The following is a 20,096-nucleotide window of genomic DNA, read 5'->3' on the forward strand; positions in this document are numbered from 1 at the left end:
TTGTAATAGTGGCTATCGACCTTGAGAGCGATCATTTTGCGTTGATGCGTGTATCGCAATGATTTTCATTGGATATGACATTTGTTGGGGACTGACTTCCCAAAGGTTTCGCTGTGAAGATGTATACTCTCCACGAATGGGTAGCCGCAAAGACGGTGAACTCCTGTGAGGAAGTGTATGGTCCAAGACCAGGTGTACCCTCTAGGGCGGTAATTCCGTGTCAGGTCGTATATCTCCTGGACCGAGCGATCAGACGTGGATCTTGTGTTTTTGCTTACCATAAAAAGTTATGGTGAGCTGTGATGATCTTCTGAGATTGTTTGAGATAGCCAGTTATAAATCTATAGTTTGACTTTCTGTTTTAGCATGATTACATGCAGGACTCAGATGTGAGAATCAAATATTTAGCGATTTTAGATCATGATCATATTTTGGACCTTCTACGGAAGGGTGGGCTTTTCTGATAAAATATGATGCCTTAGTGAGTCATAACAGGTGACAGTTGGCCGCGTAAGTCCTTAAGAGATGGGAATAGATAAAGGTTGTTTAGTACAAAGCGTTTGTTAGAAGTAGTGAGAGCGACAAACGATGTCCTGATAATGATTAGATGCAGAGACCCCGTTCTAGGAACGAGAACAAGCTTGTTGTGTGGTAGTTCATAGCTTACGATCAAATGAATCGTTGTGCTACGTTTTGCACTACTTACCTGTTTGCACTTCTTACTCGTTTGCACTACTTACGCGTTTGCACTACTTACCCGTTTGCACTGCTTACCTTGTTGTATTGCTTACCTGTTTAACTGCATATCTACTTTAAACTGCTCAACATACTGAATTAAATGTACTTAATTCAGTTTCCTGTAGTCTCTCTTGTGCACCTACTAGTTTTTCGTGAAACTAACCCATTCTATGGATACAAGTGATGATTAGGTGCACTACGGGCGATGACGCGATTACAATATGGCTTCAAGACTTCTTCTTCCTGCTCTTAGCTCGCGTCCTGGATGCTTTGGGTTTGTAACGGATTTTCCTTGGGATACCATAATTTTGTGAGTTTTGGTTCTTTTAGCTAACGTGCCCAAAGTTGTCAGCTTGCCTTCTGATTTAACAAAAGAAAAATCTTCCGCTGATTTCATAAGCAAACTCTGAAGGAAAGAGATATTTCTAGTCTCTTGCATGTTTTTCTGAAAAGGTTCGCAAGTTTGAAATTTGGGGCGTTACAACCCATGTCACGGGAGATGTAGGTAAACTCTCAAACTTATCTCCTTATTTCGATAATGGTAGTATTGTCATTAGAGATGAAACTCATCATTCCATTTCTCACACTGGGAATGTCATAATACCCTTCTTAAATTCATCCATAAAGCTGTCCAATGTTCTACATGTTCCTAATATAAAAAAGAACATTATTTCTGTCTCCAAACTTGTTGATGATACACATTCTTCTATCGAATTTACTCCATCTTCTGTGTATGTCAATGACCTTTAAATGAGGGAGACGTTCGTTAAAGGGGAGCGACGAGGAAATATGTACATCTTCAAGGAAGATCCTTTTGTTCGTGTTTTTGCTCCTGTCGTCTTGAAGCCTTCATTGAAGTCCAATGAATCCTCTTCTAAATGTCTTCTTAGTCTGTCTAAAAGTAATAAGTCAAATGTTTGGCATAGTCGACTTGGTCACTGTAGTTTCTCTTTTATTGAAAAGCTTGTAAGAAATAATCTTATCTCATCTAGTTTGAGTCCTACTTTTGGCAATGAGCAATGTACAAGTTGTCAATTGTGCAAGAGTCATGTTCTTTCTTTCAATTCAATTAATAAAAGAGCTTCAAGAACTTTTGAGATTATCTACTCTGATGTATGGGGTCCTACACCTACTTGTTCCTTTTTCGGTAGTCGATACTATATTGTTTTCATTGATAGTTATTCTCGTTATACCTGGATATATTTCATGAAACATAAATCTGAAGTCCCTAAATTGTTTAGAATGTTTCATGCCTTTGTCAAAACTCATTTTTCGTCAAATATTATGAATTTTCAGTGTGATGGGGGTGGTGAATACACTTCAAATGACTTTATTGCCTTTCTTCAAAACAATGGTATAAGTCGCAGAGTTTCCTGCTCACACACACCGCAACAAAATGGTGTGGCTGAACGGAAACACCGCCATGTTGTTGAGAGTGCTATGAGCATGTTGCATGATGGTCATATTCCTATTGAGTTATGGACAAAAGCTTTTCACTCGGCGGTTTATATTATAAATCGGTTGCCGATGGTCATTTTAGCAAACAAATCACCTTATTATGCTCTTTTTGGGCAGCATCCAGATTATGATAATTTACGAATTTTTGGCTGTGTTTGTTATGTGCACATTGACAAATCATTAAGAAATAAGTTTCAGGATAAAGCCTCTAAGTGCAGATTTGTGGGATATGCAGACGATTATAAGGGATATCGCTGCTACGAGCCTCTAACCAAGCGTATTAAGATCTCTAGAAATATGGTTTTCGATGAGCAGAATTTTGAAGATGGACATCCTTTACAAAATACACGTCATAGTGTTGAAGTTTATTCTCTATGGTTAAATGTCGAGTTGTTTGCTAACACCAATGGAGAGTGTTCATCTGACTGCAATGTTGCTCCCATGCTTTTTATTGTACCGGATGAAACCTCTTGCACAACTCAAATTGAGATTGAAAACTTGCCGCCCAAGGAGATTGAGAAGTTTTCAGGACCAGTCTATACGAGAAGAGAAACAAAAACTACTCCCATCATTACTGATGTGACTCTTGATGAACCTGAAAATCATTCTTTTGTTAGAAAATCTGAAAGAATTCGACATCCAATTCAGAGATGGGTTAGTTATGATAACTTCACTCTGGATTTTCAGTTATTTCTGTCACAGGTCGAACAACAAGATGAACCTACTACCTTCTATTAGGCAGTCAAGTCACATAAGTGGATAGAGGCTATGAATGAAGAAATAGAAGCGTTACACGAATGTCAAACATGGGACGTTGTTTCCAGACTCAATGATAGAAATATCGTAGGGTCTAAGTGAGTTTATAAGATCAAGTATAAACCTGATGGAAGCATTGAACAACACAAAGCAAGACTTGTTGCACGTGGCTTCACTTAAGAATATGGCCATGATTATGATGAGACTTTTAGTTCTGTAGTTAAGATGGGGATAATTCGTATCATATTATCTCTAGCTGTTTATCACCAGTGGATATTGAGCCAGATGGATGTGAAGAATGCTTTCCTTCATGGGGCTCTTAAAGAAGAAGTTTATATGAAACAACCACCTTGATATGCGGAAGGGGATCCTAAGGCGTATGTCTGCAAATTGAAGAGAGCTCTTTATTGTTTAAAGCAATCATCACGGTCTTGGTTTGATAGTTTTTCTCTCAAGGTTCAAAATCTTGGTTTCTGCAGATGCACTCTTGATCACTCACTCTTTATCTTCAAGGACGAGCATACAATCACATTCTTATTGATTTATGTAGATGACATAATTATCACGGGTAACTCTTGCAGTCATATCCAAAAAGTCAAGGAATTCTTAAGTCAAAATTTTAAAATGAAGGATCTTGGTGAACTGAGATATTTTCTTAGAATAGAAGTTGACAGGAAAGACAATGTGTTGACCCTGCCACAACATAAATATACTCTTGACTTGTTAAGTAGAACCAGAATGAAAGATTGCAAGCCTTTAGCTACTCCGAGCGTTTTACAGCAAAAGTTAAGTTCTCACGATAGAGACTTATATGATGATCCCACCAGATACCGAAGTATAGTCAGAATGCTTCAGTATCTTACCTTCACTAGACCTGACATTGTCTATTCTGTAAATCAAGTGTCTCAATTTATGCATGAACCTCGAACTGGGCACATGGATGCAGTTAAACGAATATTGAGATACTTAAAGGGTACGGTGGGCGATGAACTTGTTTACAAGAGGAATCTTATAGATAATAAGGCTCATAAAATTTTTATCTATACAGATGCAGACTGGGCAGGAGATCTAGATGAGAGAAGGTCAATTTCAGGCTATTATATATTTCTTGGCAACAACATTGTATCTTGAAGTAGTAGAAAACAGAAAGTTGTTGCCAGATCTAGCACTGAGGCTGAATATCGTTCCATGGCAGCGGCCAAAGAAGCTACGTGGGTTAGACACTTGCTAATAGAATTGGGAGAATCTATTTCAAAATCGTTATTATTGTGTGACAATCAAAGTGCGATAAATATTTTCTTTAATCCCATTCATCATAGTCGCACTAAACATATCGAAATAGATCAACATTTTGCCAGGCAAAAGGTTGAAGAGAAAGAAATAGAGCCATATTATGTTCGCACTGAAGATCAAGTGGCCGATATGTTTACAAAAGGGCTGACCAAATATAATTTTTGGTTCTTAAAGGGCAAGTTGTCCATGATTTGTGATCATGCACAACTTGAGGGAGGCTGTTAAAGAAGACGTGATTTGGTTATGGATCTACGCCTGGTCCAAATCCATATCACGTGTTTTAGTATTTATCCATATCACATGTTAGTATTTCTATTTTGCACATGTGCACTTTTTGTGTAGTTTGTATTTATTATCAGGGACATTATCGTCCATTGTAATTGTGAGTCACTGTATATTAACAAAGTCTCTAGGTCAAGAGATGACCTTTTCTGCGCAGCCCCTTTTGCCTCCTGTCATCCCCTCTTTCTGCAGATAGTGAAGACGTGGGCTGGTACACTGAAAATTCTGACAGTATTAAGGCTTGATGAAGCCCATCTAAATCAACCCAACAGCTAGCTGGATTGGGATCGACCTGAGATTAATCAGCCCAGGGGCCTTAATTTCCTACCCTACCTTAGTATATAGCGGGTTGGGTATCTGGCCCCATCCGGTACCGGATCCAATGTCCACCCCCAAGTCTAATATAATAGATATTGGGTATGAGAGAAAGGGAGATGAAATATGAAAAATGATTTGTCCATGCTTCATTTTGTTAATATAATACAGCAGAAATGATTGAGGCTTCGATATATTACACTGATGCTTGGTACATTTTGCAGTTGAGATGCCATAATGTTGGATAGTGTATCCTAAAACTTATTATTAATTTTTTCCTTGTACCTCAGTTTTTATAAGATCAACATATTTTAATGAAACATCATATTTTTAGCATTAGAAGTTTTTTCTATTAATTTATTCTATTATGATCCATTAATATGCATTTTTATTAACCAGTGGATGGTAAGGCGTTGGATGAAACATCTTGGGCAAGAAGATACTGTGAGGCTAATGAAGTGGAATAACAGTGATCCATGTTTCTGCCTCAGGTTTGTTTAGATGTGACTTCCAGCAGGCAGTCTAATGATGCTAGACATATTTATATTTAGTGCTTATGTACAGCCATCAAATTAAATGACAGGGCAAACCGTGCAAAAGGCATTACAAGAGCTGATCTAACCACACAACTCAAGGAATTGAAGGTTCAATTTCTTTGTCACCCTGCTGTTAACCCTATTGATGAATAACCTGCTTTTTTCTTTAATTATACTGAGTATGACATAATATGAAAGCTTATCCAAATTATCCTTTAATTTTTTTTAATTGTTTCTCTTATAACTAGAAAATCCAACTTTTTTTATGTAAAAGGGGCAGAAACAAATCTGCTTTGAGCTGGAATTTCATGTTTTTTATTTTAGAATGCATCATGCTTGAGTTTTTGTTCTTTTTGTTACTATGGTGTTCTAATACACGAGAGGTGTAATGCCCCAAAATTTCAGACTTGTAAACTTTTAAAAATACTTTAGAAAACCTTTCATTTTTCAGAGTTTTATCAGCGAAAACAAATTTTTTTTGAAAAGCAAAACAAGTTGACAACTTTGGGCAGGTTATCGTAAAATTTTCATCATCAAACCATCATTATCAAAAACATTTTTGCAAGAAAATCAGCGATCCAATATATTTACTATAAAAACTATCCATTGTACAAAAGTTAGGGTTTCCCCTTATGCTAAACTCCAAACCAAAACAGGTAACTAGGGCTCAAAATTGCGAGCAGGAGATTGAAGTCTCAGGCCATCTCGCATCCCGCCATCAACTGTCTGAAGAAAACCTACTTGTCACTTGTTTGTTAAAATATGTTATACATATATATATCTATATATATAGATTATGACACATACACATATATGTATTACATATATATGTTTATGTGTCTATCTATATATATAAATATATAAATATATATATATATATATATATATATATATATATATATATATTTCTTTTGTAATACCCTATAGGGGCAAATTAGTCTTTTTACATTATACACGCATATCCTAAAGGATATGCCCTTTTTCCCTTTTCTTCTTTTTCCTTTTTTCTTTTCTTTCTTTATTGGTTGAGAGGGGTCCACATAAAGTCGTTGGACCCCTCTTTATGACCGTTGGAGGGGCTCCAACGACTGTATGGGAGCCCCTCCTTGGGTCCCTTAGTGTGTATAAATAAGGGGCTTGGCCCCATGTATTCTTTAAGCTTCTTGTGAAGCCTTATGTGAGTGGAATATATTTTTTCACCTTATTTTGTGTGTTTTACCACTTTTGTGGTTTGTTGCAATCTTGCCCATTTGTGTCTTCTTGTATATGTGCGTGCTTTCGTGCTTGCTCTTGGAGATATCGCCTCACTCATTTGGCACTTCATTACACCGATCCTATAAAATAGGTCAGTTTCGTGAAAAACTGGTAGGTGCGCAAAAATAAGACAATCAGGAACAAAAGCTAAAGCGTAATAAGCAGTTGAACTTAGTAGTCATAGCAAGAATAATTAACTACACATGCAAGTAATTTATGTACAATTAATTTCACATGCAGAACAATTAACTAAAGCATATAACCAACTCAAGATATGAGCCAACATAGTAAGCAGTTCATGAAACTTAAAAGTGCACAACATTCAGTAATGCGAACATGATGTCTTTAGTTTCGATAATAGTTGGACTGTCGGTACGCACAAACGCAAAACGTAGAAACAACCGAGACTGATCTTGGGGTTTATTATGCCATGTATTTTTGATAACCCGGATAGCTGACTGAGTCCGCTCCTAAGGGGACAGTTAGTGACCAAGAGAGGATTCTCTATAGGCCACTCGTTTAAAGGATGCATCCAACTTCTGCAGAAGTGCCTGAAAACTACCACTTAAGATAATTATGGTAGTCCCTTTCTCCTAACTCCTATGACTGGGGAAGCCGAGTCATTTGCCCGTGTGGTGCTCGTTAATGACCTGTCAATCAAAGTTTTTGTACCATCCATCATCTCTCTTGATGAACCGTGGCGAATGGGCACAACGAGAGTTTCTTAACCACCACCCTGTTGTACATGCTCTGGTCTATTAGACCCACTCGAGCATCTTGCCTTTAAAGGAACATACTCATCATTTTATGTGTTTCAACAAATATGCTTATTGCACGCTTCGAGGTTTCCTTGACATTTCATGCTACTCATCGTAATGCAACATACCACCCCTGTTTAAGGGCACGACTACGATGATAGGCATGGTTTTTTAAAAATAACCCAAATCAGAGATTTGCATAATGTAAGTTCATGCTTAGTCTTTATCACCGAAGTGTCATGCAAGGCTCAGAACTAATAGCAGATAAAGACGATAGCAAAGCTTGGGCACCTAAAGTGCGACAACAGTAAAGTAAATGCACAAGGTAAAAACGAAAGTAAATGCATAAAATAAGCCTGTGCACATCAAGCATGGCGGCGACATAAAGTAAAAGCAGAAACGTAAAGACAGAAAGTAAGTGCAAAAAGTAAATACAGAAAGTAAGCCTGGGCACATAAAGCGCAGTGACAACAGAAAGCAAGTGCAAGAAAAGTAAGCCTGAGCACATAAAGCGCGTCGACAACAAAAAATAAATGCAAGAAAAGTAAGCCTGGGCACATAGAGCGCGGCGGCAACAGAAAGTAAATGCGGAAAAAGCAAATTGGACAAGGATCATGAAACCACGTCCTTGAGTTAAAAACATACGTATACATATATATATATATATATTCATCCTTTGCTTTTCCAATATTTAATTATCTTGCATTTGTTTTAGCATTTTGTTCGTTCATAGTCCTTTCGCGCAACTTGCCCCTACCTTGGGGGGTTGCAGTTCTGCGTACGCTTGTGAGCGTAAGTGAGGATGGGCTCGGGCCACGAGGCACGAGCATGCTCCGTTGCGCAATCTGCAAAGGTACAACATATTAGTACGCAAAAAGTAAAATAAAAGAACAAGGGGCAGGGGCGTTTGCTAATTTAAAAAGGAAGGGAAGGGCCAGGGGCAAGGGCTGTGTCCCTGCCCGTTGCCTGTCCTGTCGAAAGGAGCAGGGGCAAGGGACACGTCCCTGTCGAACTGCTGCAGAAAAAGCAGCAGGGGTGAGGCCTCTACCGGAAAAATAAGGGTGGCAGGGGCATCGCCCCTGCCTGCAGGAAGAATGAGAGGGGCAGGGGCAAGAGGGGCCTTGCCCCAACCAGCGTGACCAAGATGATGGTAGGGGCTTTGCCCTTGCCTGACAAGCACAGAGAGGCAGGGCAACATCCATGCCTGTTTGAGGGTCCAAACGGCAGGGGCCTCGCCCTTTCCTGAGCAACTAAGAGGAGGCAGGGGCGAAGCCCTTGCCTCACGAGGTCCGAAGACGGGGGGGGGAGTGCAGAGACAGGGGGGCACACCCTTGTCTGCCGTGAAAAAAAAGAGGGACAAATGCAAAGCCCTTGCCTGCAGGCGACTGAGAAGGCTGCAAGGGCGTCACCCCTACCCATATGCCAGAGAAATAGGATGGCAGGGGCGAATCCCCTGCCTGACTAGGTGCGGGGAGGCAGAGCTTTGCCCTGCCTGCTGATCTCAGGGAGAAGAAGCAGAGAGGGAGGCCAGACCTCTATCTTGTCTGCTAAGAAGGCACGGAGCCAGGGGCGAAGCCTCTGCCTGACGAGGGCAAAAAGGGAGGCAGGGGGCTTCGCCCCTGCTGGCCGAAAGACCAAGAGGTCTATACACAGGCGGCAGGGGACAATGTCCTTGCCGACCTGTCAGAAAACAAGAGGCAGGCTCAAAAAGCCCTTGCCGATCGATCAAGCACAAGCGGTAAGGTGCGTCGCCCCTACCGGCCTGCCATAAAACAAGAGGCAGGGGCAAAAGCCCCTGCCAATCAATCGAACACAGGTGGCAGGGGGCATCGCCCCTGCCAGCCTGCCGAAAAAAGAAAAGAAGGAGACGAAGAAGACAAGGATGAAGAAGAAGAAGAGGTTACCTGAGAGAAGGCGTCGGGTGGTCGTCGACGGCGACAGTCCCGACGTTAGGTGGTCGGAACATGAGCAAGAGAGCGAGAGAGGTAACAGAGAGAGAGGAAGAGGGACGGAAGGCTTGCCGACATTGGGGGCTCTTCCGACGAGGGTTGCCGGCGAACCAGAGGTCAGTCGTGCGAAGAGAGAAGGCGAGTGGCAGAGGGAAGAAGGGAGAACACAGAGGGAGGGGGAGCGAGGGTAATAGAGAGAGGGAGAAGGACGAGCACAGGGGGCTGTCGGTCGGCGCTCCGGTGAGCCATCGGATGGAGGTCAGACGGGAGGAGAGACCTGGGCAGGCGGATGAGGTGGCGAGGCTTTCTCGAATGAGAAAACCCTAACCCCTCTGTTGCTTTATAAAAGCATGGGGGGTATCTAGTTCGGGTCCAGGTCGGGTCCCGACCCGACCCGGGTCTGACGCCCTTTTTTTTTTGAAAATCCTAGGGTTTACAAGAGGTGATTGTTCACTCTATCTTCATATCTCTCCTTTTCTTGCTAAATATTCTTCTGTTGCTGGAATATGAATAGGTCTTAGCCAAGGTTGCCAGACTAGGAAGCAGAAGCAGAAGCAGAAAACGATATGGAAAGCGGAAGTGAGAAGCGATGCATTTTAAAATGTATAGGAAGTGGAAAACGAGGAATAAAAAAAAGAAATATAAGAATTGAATGAGAATCAAAATGAAACACAAATAAAAAATTAAAATAATTATAAAAGTGACAAATATTAAATTTCATGTTTTTTTAGTGTAAGAATTAAATTTTTAACAGAATCTAAAAATGATGACTATCAATTTAGAGAAAGCACATGCAAGTGAGTGTGAAGAGTGAGAAAACACATAAAAAACAAGAAAAGTTGAGTAAGAGAACATATAAGAAGAATAGATGAAGCGTGTGGAAAGCATAGGAGAAGCGTGAGGGAATCGAGGTTCTCATCAAGTTTTGGAAGCGAGGAGTATCGCGCTTCCGAAGCGAGTTTCCGGGAAGCAAGATTCCCACCTATCTAAGAAGCTTCCGGTAGCTCTGCATAAAGTTTTAGTATTACCTAGTTAAAAGGAACATAGCAGATAAGTTTGTGCAAAATAACAACTGATAGTAATTTAATTTGTGTAAGGTAGGCTCAAACCTAGATGTGCTTCCTTAATTTGGTCATTTGATGATTTGAAGTGCAAGTAATATTTAGTGTCATGTCTGTTGACTATTAAACAGATTCAGAATATTCGTGTCCTGTTTTAGTTGTCCTTTTAGAGAAAAAGATATTTGTTGCTAATAGCACATTTTGATTTATGACCTTCAGGTGGATCCTGAACCATCCCTTTATACAGATGACTTTGTCTACCTCAAAACTGGTATGCAGGTATATACTTCAAAGTCTGAATCCCTTTTCATAGACAACTGGTTTATTGTGTGTACTTTTCCTCTAAGCTTTCACTGTCTACATTATTGCCCTCATTAGTTGGCATCATAGGCTGTGCTTTTCTGAAGTTTCACGTAATCTTTCAAAAGCTTGTCTACTTACATGGAGCACCACTATGTGTACGAAGCTTTTGGGTGAGGATTCTTGTGGTTCAAAATGTTCATGCTTCACTGCAGTATGTGCCTCTAGAATCTCTATTTGCATAGTTTCAACATTTAAATTCGAGGGGAAGGTCTTTTACATAATCCCTTAGCCAGTGCACGCTTTCTTTAAAGCCAAAGAAATGATTGGCTATGTAACATGGGTATGCCACCCAGACCCTCGTACTTGTGTCAGACATGGGTACAGGTACTGGGTACTAGTAGAATATTTATTGGCTATGTAGTCAAAAGAACTAGTTGGCACTTAGTTGGTAAACCTCTAAAAGGCCTAGGCGAGGACTCGATAGAATTAGTCAGCTTAGTCTGTACCAAAAAGATAAAAAAAAGTAAAAAAAAAAATACAATGAATTGCTAGCAAAACTGTATTTAGCATGAAATTAATCAACAATATAATTATAAACAAAATATAAAGTAACGTAGCACATCGTAAAAGTGTAATTTTGCCTTGTGACATGCTATATTTTATTCATAATCATCTTGTTGCTTAGATCTGCTAGAACTTGCAGCAGAAGAAACCCCTTCTATTGTTTCTAATAAAACGAACTTAACCGCTAAATTAAAATGAGTAAATTTTAAACTTTAAGCATAATGTATGGAAGAGGAAGATGCCGCAATAGTGGATGAAGCAGTCGGTGAAGCTTAAGCAACAGAGGTTATGTTGTTGAACACTAGGGTGGATGCGGGTTTTTTTTTGGAGAGGGGGGTTATAGCCTCTCTCTCTCTCTCTCAGTTGATGCCATTGCTGGAAAGCAGCCACTGGCAGTCTTCTGCTAGGTAGACACCGCACCGTGGCCCACCAACGGCAGATGGGTGGTTGGCCACCTTCAAACAAGAAAAATGGATAAAAGGCGGAAAATCGGTCAGAGGCAAAGAAGGTGGAGATGGAAAAGGGGTGACCACCCACTGGTGTTCGGTTTGTTCGGCGGCCGGTCAACAGAGGTGGTGGTGCGCAATACAGGGTACAAAAAAAATAGGGGAAATGCAGTCTGGGACAATGTTGTCAATATCGGTATCGGCCCTGAATGGTTGGGCTGCTGATTCAGCTCTATCGACCGATATCGATACTCAACAGAATCATTTTGTATCGGCTCAAAAATAATAATAAACTATTATGTGTCAATCATAATGTGACATGTGTTAAAACTATTAAAATAATTAAAAAATAATATTAGAAAATATTTTTTAGTAGTTTTTTACATTTATTAAAAAATAGCATAAGCACATAAAAGCGCGGCGGCAAAGTAAATGACATAAAACAGTGCTCGATATGTGAAACCACATATCGAGCTAAATAAATTTGTAAGTAGAAGCCTCTGCACATAAAAGCACGATGATAAAGTAAATGACATAAAGGAAAGAAGACAAGGATCGCAAAACTGCGTCCTTGAATTAAATGTGTACATATATATATATATATAATTGCAAGTTTTAAGATTTGTTTGTCCATTGTCCTTTGTGCAACTTTCCCCTACCTCAGAGATGCTCGAACTTGCTGACGATTCCGAGCGTAGGTCTTTAAAGGCTTATGCCTTGCTGCGCGTGTCGCATCCGTTGCACTGATGGGGTGCGCTAAAGGGTTCGTCCTACTTTGTAAAAAAAATAAAACTCTTTTTAAAATAGTAAAAGTGTGGCAGATAAGTGATGCAGGGGTCGAATCCAACCCTGCTCGGGCCAATCGGACCAAGCCGGGTTCAAACTGAGAGTGGACTGAGCTAGGCTCGGTGCTGACCGGGCTCGGTTGGATCGCCAAAACAGGAAACAACAAGAAGGAAGGGAGCGGGGAGGGGGATAACGCCCCTCCCTTGCAAGCTGAGAAGGAGAGAGTAGGGGGGTTGTAAAACCCAGTTAAAAAAAAAAAATCGGACCCGGGTCGGGTCGAGACCCGACCCGGATCCAACCCGTGCCCAGCCCCTCGAAAACCCCTTTTTCAGAGGGGCTGGCAGCCCACGGCAGGGGGAGGATCTTCGGCGACACAGGGGGCGGGCCCTGTGTGCGCCCCCTCCCTATAAAAAGGCGAGAGGGGACAGGGGAGGGCTTACGAGCCTCCCCCGACCCCCCGACTCTCTCTCTCGTCTCTCCCCTCTGTCTCTGCTCTCTCTCCCCCCGACTCTATCTCTCGTCTCTCTCTCTTTGCATCTCCGACGAGCCCCCCTTCTGTAAAACCCCATAAAAAAAAATCTGTTTGGACCCGGGCCCCTTTTTTATTTTAGGGTTTTCAAAAAACCTGAGCAGTCGGGCGCCGCAACCCCCCTTCTCCCCCTTCGTTTCCGGGCTGGATAGGGAAACCCATCGAGGGTTTCCCCATTTAGGTGCCCCCCTGCGCCTTTAAGAGAGAGGTTGGAGGGCGAGTGGAGTCTCGCCTCCCTCTCGCAACCCTCGCCCCTCCCCCTCCGCGCCGGTCTCCTCCTTGCTGCGCACGTCGCCGACGCCGGCCCCCGCTCCCAGGTACGCTCATCCTCCCTCTTCTCTCCTTCAACCCCTCCCTGTCACCTCGCCGGGAGGCCGGCAGGCGGCTCACAGCCACTGCCGCGGCCTCCCACCGCCTCCTTGTGTCACCAGGGCCCCGACAGGTGGCCTACGCGGCCCCTGTCGTCCCCTTCTCCCTCTGCGATTCGCTGGAGTGCCGGCAGGGGACCGGTGGCCCCTGCGGCACCCCTTTTTGCTGCCACCTTGTGGCTTTCGGCAGGGGCTGGCCCCCTGCCGTCCAGTGCTGTCGGCAGGGGTTGGCCCCTTGCCGACCTGTGTTGTCGGCAGGGGCTCAGCCCCTGCCATTTCGTGTTGTCGGCAGGGGTGGCCCCTTGCCGACCTGTGTTGTCGGCAGGGGTTGGCCCCTGCCGACCTGTGCTTTCGGCAGGGGCTGGGCCCCCCTGCCGTCTAGTGCTGTCGGCAGGGGTGGCCCCTTGCCGACCTGTGTTGTCGGCAGGGGCTCAGCCCCTGCCACTTCGCGCTGTCGGCAGGGGTTGGCCCCTGCCGATCTGTGCTTTCGGCAGGGGCTGGCACCCCCCTGCCGTCCAGTGCTGTCGGCAGGGGCTCAGCCCCTGCCACTTCTTGCTGTCGGCAGGGGTTGGCCCCTGCCGTCTGGTGCTTCCGGCAGGGGCTGGCCCCCTGCCATCCTTATGCTTCCGGCAGGGGTTGCCCCCCTGCCATCCTTATGCTTCCGGCAGGGGTTGGCCCCCTGCCATCCATTGCTGTCGGCAGGGGCTGAGCCCCTGCCACTGTGTACTGTTGGCAGGGGCTGAGCCCCTGCCACTTCTTGCTGTCGGCAGGGGCTCAGCCCCTGCCACTTGGTGGCTGTCGGCAGGGGTTGTTCCCCTGCCGCCACGCTATTTGTTTTTGACAGAGGGCTCAGCCCTGTCTCCCCGCGGCTGTCTGCAGGCAAGGGCTCGCCCTTGTCGTGTTTCGGTTTTCGGCCAGCAGGGGCACACCCCTGCTGCCTCTCTTTTTCTCCTATAGGCAGGCTTGTTTTTCTACTTCTCCGCATTATAATTAACGTAGCACTGTTGCAGACCTCGCATCGGACCCCCGCTCTGGCTCCGCGGCCCGAGCCTCGTATCATCTACACGCGTAGACGCACGCAGCTGCACGACATCCCGAGGTAGGGGAAAGTCGCACGAATAGTATGTATGAACAAAATAAAATAAGACTTCTGAGATAGAATAGTTATTTTGCATACTTGTGTATCTGAAGAAATATTGACTGGTTAAAGTTTACTCTTTGTGATTCTTTTGAAATTGCATAATGTAAATTCTTTGGGTAGACTCATCAAGTAGTTTAGTTGGCATGCCTGTTTACGTGTAAGATTACTTAACTGATAATTGTCTATTTTGCATGATTACTCCTTTGAAACTGCATACTTAAGGTAGACTTTGTGAATAGACTCAGAATGCACTGCAATTGCTATTGTAATCGAACCTTAAGGCAGGTACGGTATGAATTTTATGTAAGGTCATGGAGTGTATTGAAGTGTGAAATTTACACTTTATTGATTTTGATGTGATAATATCAGCCTCCACAGGCCAATTGCTCAGAAAAGCAAAACATGTCATGTAGGAACCAAAGAAATCGTAAAACATTATCGTAGTTGTACCTCTAGGAAGGTATGATCGTACTTTTGGACAAGTACGTCCCATGTGGGTTACGATGGTGGGTTGATGAGGTTGTAGCAACCTCGATGAGTGCAATTAGCACATTGCTGAGATCACATAAATGGTGACCATTTCGCCTTCACAAGCAAGATGCTCGAGTGGGTCTAATGGACCAGAGCATGTAGGATGGGACGGCGGTTAAGAAACCCCCGTCGTACCCATCCGATCTTCACGGTTCATCAAGGGAGATGATGGATGGTACAAAGACTCCGATGGACAGGTTGTTAACAACCACCCCACGAGCAAAAGACTCGGTTTTTCCCGGTCATCGGAGTTAGGGGAATTGGGATTACCATAAATTATCCTAGGTGGTAACTCCCAGGCACTTCTGCAGAAGTTGGATGCATCCATGGGCCACGAATGCCTTTGGGGATTTACTCTCTTGGTCACTGACCGTCCTCTTAGGAGCGGACTCAGTCAGCCATATGGGTTAATGAAAACACCTGACATAATAAACCCCCGGATCGGTCTCGGCTGTTTCTACGTTTCGCGTCTGTGCGTACCCACAGGCCAGTTAATATCAGAACTTAAAGAATATATTCACGGATAGATATAGATGACCGAAACTTACACTGCTTCAACTAACCACTCTTTGCACTTATTACATTTGTTAGAATAGACTACAAGTGCTTTAATTGCTTAAATATCATAACTGCTTATCTCATGAATAGCCTGTTTTATTTTCATTCTACTTATCTATTCGTGCACCTACTGGTTTGTTATGAAACTGACCCATTTCATGGGCAGGTGAGGAGTAGGACTTCACTGGCGGCCGATGGCGTGGTGCAACATGGATCAAGATTCATCTTCTTTCTGCTGACGGCTTAGCTCTGGGACTTTTTGGAGTTTTTCTTAGATTTATTGAACTTTGGAATAAAATGCTCATTTTGTAATAAACTGCAGATTTTAATCGATTGCCTTATTTCTTAAATTCCTTTAAGATGTTGTACATGTGAATGATGGTTTTTCAGCTAACGTACCCAAGATTATTGACTTGTGTTCCTTTCTAAATGTCTTCCGCTGTCGTTTTTAAAAAGTCAAACTTTAAATCTTTGAAAGGTTTTTCGATGAGGTTTTCAAAATCACAAGTCGAAATTTTGGGGCGTTACACCTTCACGGCTGTCACCTCTCCGGCGAGCCCCCCTTCCCGGCGACCTCCCACTCTCTCCGGCAGCCTAGGTAACCCCTCCTCCCTCTCTGTGTCTCCCTCCCGATAGCGGCAGGCAGGGGCCAAAGGCCCCTACGACTCTCCCTCCCTCTGTTTACCTTTCGGCAGGGGGCCATCGGCCCCTGCCCTCCCTTCTTTTCAAATTCTAGCAGGGGCCGATGGCCGCTGCCTTTTTTTATGAACGACAGGGGCCTTTGGCCCCTGCCTCCTCTCCTGTTAAGCCGCAGGGGGCCTTTGGCCCCTGCGCACCCTCTCTCTACTCATTTCCTTGGTAGGGGCCATCGCCCCCTGCCCCTTTCTTTTAAAATCTGGCAGGAGCCTGCCGAAGGCTCCTGCCCCTCCATTCTTTAAAATTCAGCAAGGGCCTCCTAAGGCCCTTGCCCTTTTCTTTTTAGAGACCCAGCAGGGGCCGATGGCCCCTGCCCCTCTCTAACCGACAGGGGCCTCTGGCCCCTGTCCCATTTTCCTGTCAAGCAAAGCTCGGCAGGGGCCATTTGGCCCCTGCCTCATCTTCCGAGGGCCGTAGGTGTGCATTTGGCCCCTGCAACCCCGTCTCTCTCTCGTTTTGCCTTCCGACAGGCCAACGGAAAGGGGTGGGAAGCCCCCCTTCCATTCGAGGTAGGAGAAGCCGAGTCTCCTCTCTACCTTTGCTCGTTTTTATGCCTTCTAAAATCATATTTTTGCAGTTTACGCAACGGAGCCCGTTCGCGCCCCACGAGCTAAACCAACGATCACCTACGCTCGTAGACAACTTCGTCCTCGCAATACCCCAAGGTAAGAGGAGTTGCACAAGGACTTAAATAATTAAATCAAGCTTAAATAATTAAAGATTGAAAGGACTTAATGATATATTTATATACATATACGTATATAAGTACACTTTTAAATCAAGGACGCGGCTTCACGATCCTTGTCATTTGCTTTCGCATTTCCTGTTTCTGTTTGCCGTCGCGCTTTGCGCCCAGACTTTTGTTTTAGCAATTACTACTTACTGTCTTTTAATTCAAGGACGCGGTTTCGCGATCCTTGTTCTTTGCTTTCGCATTTCCTATTTCAGTTTGTTGTCGCGCTTTGCGCCCAGGCTTTTGCTTTTGTATTTACTACTTACTGTCTTTTAATTCAAGGACGCGGTTTCGCGATCCTTGTCCTTTGCTTTCGCATTTCCTGTTTCCGTTTGCCCTAGCGCTTCGCGCCCAGGCTCTTGCTTTTCGCATTATTGTCTTTCGTTTTTTCCTTGCCATCGACTTAGCGTATTCGGAAGGAATACCTATTCCACTATTTTACCCGATATGTTTTGGGAAAACCCTTGATCTGGGGCAAGATCAACTTGTTGGGTGATGGGTTCATTTGTGAAACCCATTTACCAAAACCAGTGTCATGACTTGCATAGCACCCAGACACTGCGTCATCAGTTGTCAGATTCGAGAAAATCACATGCCATATGTTGGCAAGTTGTGGGTCGTTTCGAAAGATTTAAAATGTTAAAATAGCTTTTTAAAACATTATATCTCTGCAAAACACACTCCCGAGGCTCCTATTAAGGACCTATATCCCTTTTCTCGTAAGTGTATTCTTGAACATGTGAGGCATGTTAGTACTACGACGATTGAATGAGATGGTCTTATAACCTCGATTAGTGCTTTGTGCACATTGTTGAAAACACATATAAAAATGGGATCGCCTTCATAGGCAAGATGCTCGTTTTGGTCTAATGGACCAGAGCATGAAGAATGAGGAAACGACTAAGAAACCCCGTCGAGCTCAATTCAACTTGACTTCGTCAAGAGAGAGGACGAAGGGTACCAACTCCGATGGACAAACCATTTATGGCTTTTTAAAGGGCAAAAGACCCGTTTTCCCCAGTCATCGGAGGTTAGGGGCTACATAAGTTAGCCTAACACTTCTGCAGAAGTTGGATGCATCCCTATCAGGCCTTGGGGACTTACTCTCTCGACCATCGGTCGTCTCCATAGGAATAGGATTCAGTCAGACAACCGAGGTATCTTAAAATACTTAACATAATGAACACTCGGCTTGGTCTCGGCTGTTTCGACTCACGTGCCATGTATGTACCTGCATGGTCGGTTAACAAGTAATAACTAAATTAAGCATGCTCACCTTTTCAGTTTATTGTACTTAGCTTGTTTCTCCAGTTTATCTGCTTAGTTTGCTCGTTACTACCTGATGCATAAATTATTTATGCCTAATTTAGTTCTTTCTGTTTTTGTGCTCTCCTACTAGTTTTTCGCAAAACTAACCCATTTCATGGGTACAGATGACGAATAGGTGCATCACAGGCGATGGCGCGACTGCGAGATGACTTTAGGATCCACTGTTTCTGCTCGTAGTTCTTGTCCTAGACATTTTGGTTTTTGTTACAGTTTCTTTGGAGGGAATCCAAATTTTGTACAAACCTGACACTCTCTTTTAATGGAAGAAATGATTTCCTAAGTATTATTGCAGATCGTCCATGGTAAATCTTTGTTCTCTCGTTAACGTGCCCAAAGTTGTTAAACTTATCCTTTTTCTTTTAAAGAAATCGTTTCCGCTGATTTTAAAAATTTACTCTGTAAAGAAAAGGAATTTTTCAACTATTTCAAGGGAATTATGAGTTCAAAATTTTGGGGCGTTACAGGGGTTGTGCCCCTCCCCTGTCATTAGAGAGCAGAGGGAAGGGGGTTGTGCCCCTTCCCCGACATCAGAGAGCAGAGGGAAGGGGGTTGTGCCCCTTCCCCGACATCAGAGAGCAGGGAGAGAAATAGCAGGGGGGAGGGCTGCGCCCCTCCCCTGCTAAACGAGACAAGGAGAAAGAGCAGGGAGGGGGCGCCCCTCCCCTGCTAAGAGTAATAGAGAGGATGAGGGAGCAGGGAGGGGTGGTATCTGTAACGCCCCAAAATCCTGGACTTAAAACCTTTCATGAAAAATGTTGAAAGCTTTGAAATCGGTTATTTATCAGAGTTTCAAACATGAGTTCAGCGGAAAATCAAGTTTGAAATAGCAAGTCTTTAGACCTTGGGTGCATTACAATGCAAACTTCCCTTTACAAACCAATTTGCAACTCAAATATATATTTATTGAAATGAAAAGAACGAAGTTTTGGTAATACAGTTTTAATAATTCAGAGTTTTAATCAAAAGCGATGCTTTCAAAGAAACTCTATACCATATTTACCAAAATGTCCTCAGGAGCGTAACATCAAGGAAAGGGTCTCGCCTTGAACGCATCACGTCATCGTGCCATCGCAAGCTGTATCAACCTGTTCACCACCTGCTCATGAAATGAGTCAGTCTCGCGAAAAACTAGTAGGGGTGCAAAAGACAAGAAGGAACAAAGGCCGAAATAAGCAAAATATTCGCTAGATCAAGCAGGAAAAAGCAAGACTAGCAGAACTAACTAAACGTGCTGTGGAGTAAGCAAAATTCTAGTAAAGCAAACAGCTAAATACAAGAGCAGTAAGGACCATGGTGCTAACCAAGCAACTATAGCAATCTAACTGATTCTATAGGTGAAGAGTAACTAACTCTATCCAACAGTCATACAAAGCAATTGAATAAGACAAACATTCATAACAATGCTCACAATACATACAATTACCATTAAATGGTTCAGTCCATCGACAAGTAACTACATTAATCGTAAGGTACAAGCAACACAAAGGCAGGGGAACCTCGCCCCCTACCGAGAAACAACAGGAGAGCAGGGGGGCTCCGCCCCCTGTCAGGTCAACAACATAGGGCAGGGGGGCCTCGCCCCCTACCAAGAAACAACAGGAGAGCAGGGGGGCTCCGCCCCCTGTCGGGACAACAACATAAGGCAGGGGGGCGAAGCCCCCTACTGAAAAACAAGAGCAACGACAGGGGGGCCTCGCCCCCTGCCGAGAAAT

General features: G+C 43.7%; 1 protein-coding gene across 3 annotated transcripts in view; it reads left to right on the forward strand.

Moving 5' to 3' along the window:
• Window positions 1-20,096, forward strand: part of LOC149849099 (NOL1/NOP2/sun family protein / antitermination NusB domain-containing protein) — a 158,562-nt gene that overhangs the window by 30,032 nt on the left and 108,434 nt on the right. For 2 of the 3 annotated variants that reach the window (XM_089998488.1, XM_089998489.1), the window contains exons 7-9: window positions 5,242-5,333; window positions 5,426-5,486; window positions 10,620-10,679. In XM_089998488.1, coding sequence (XP_089854614.1) covers window positions 5,242-5,333; window positions 5,426-5,486; window positions 10,620-10,679 — 213 coding nt within the window. The remainder of the gene's footprint in view (window positions 1-5,241; window positions 5,334-5,425; window positions 5,487-10,619; window positions 10,680-20,096) is intronic. The other variant, XM_089998492.1, reaches the window with a different exon arrangement.

Source organism: Nuphar pumila, chromosome 1 (genome assembly GCF_984573655.1).
Source record: "Nuphar pumila chromosome 1, dmNupPumi1.hap1.1, whole genome shotgun sequence".
Classification (NCBI taxonomy): domain Eukaryota; kingdom Viridiplantae; phylum Streptophyta; class Magnoliopsida; order Nymphaeales; family Nymphaeaceae; genus Nuphar; species Nuphar pumila.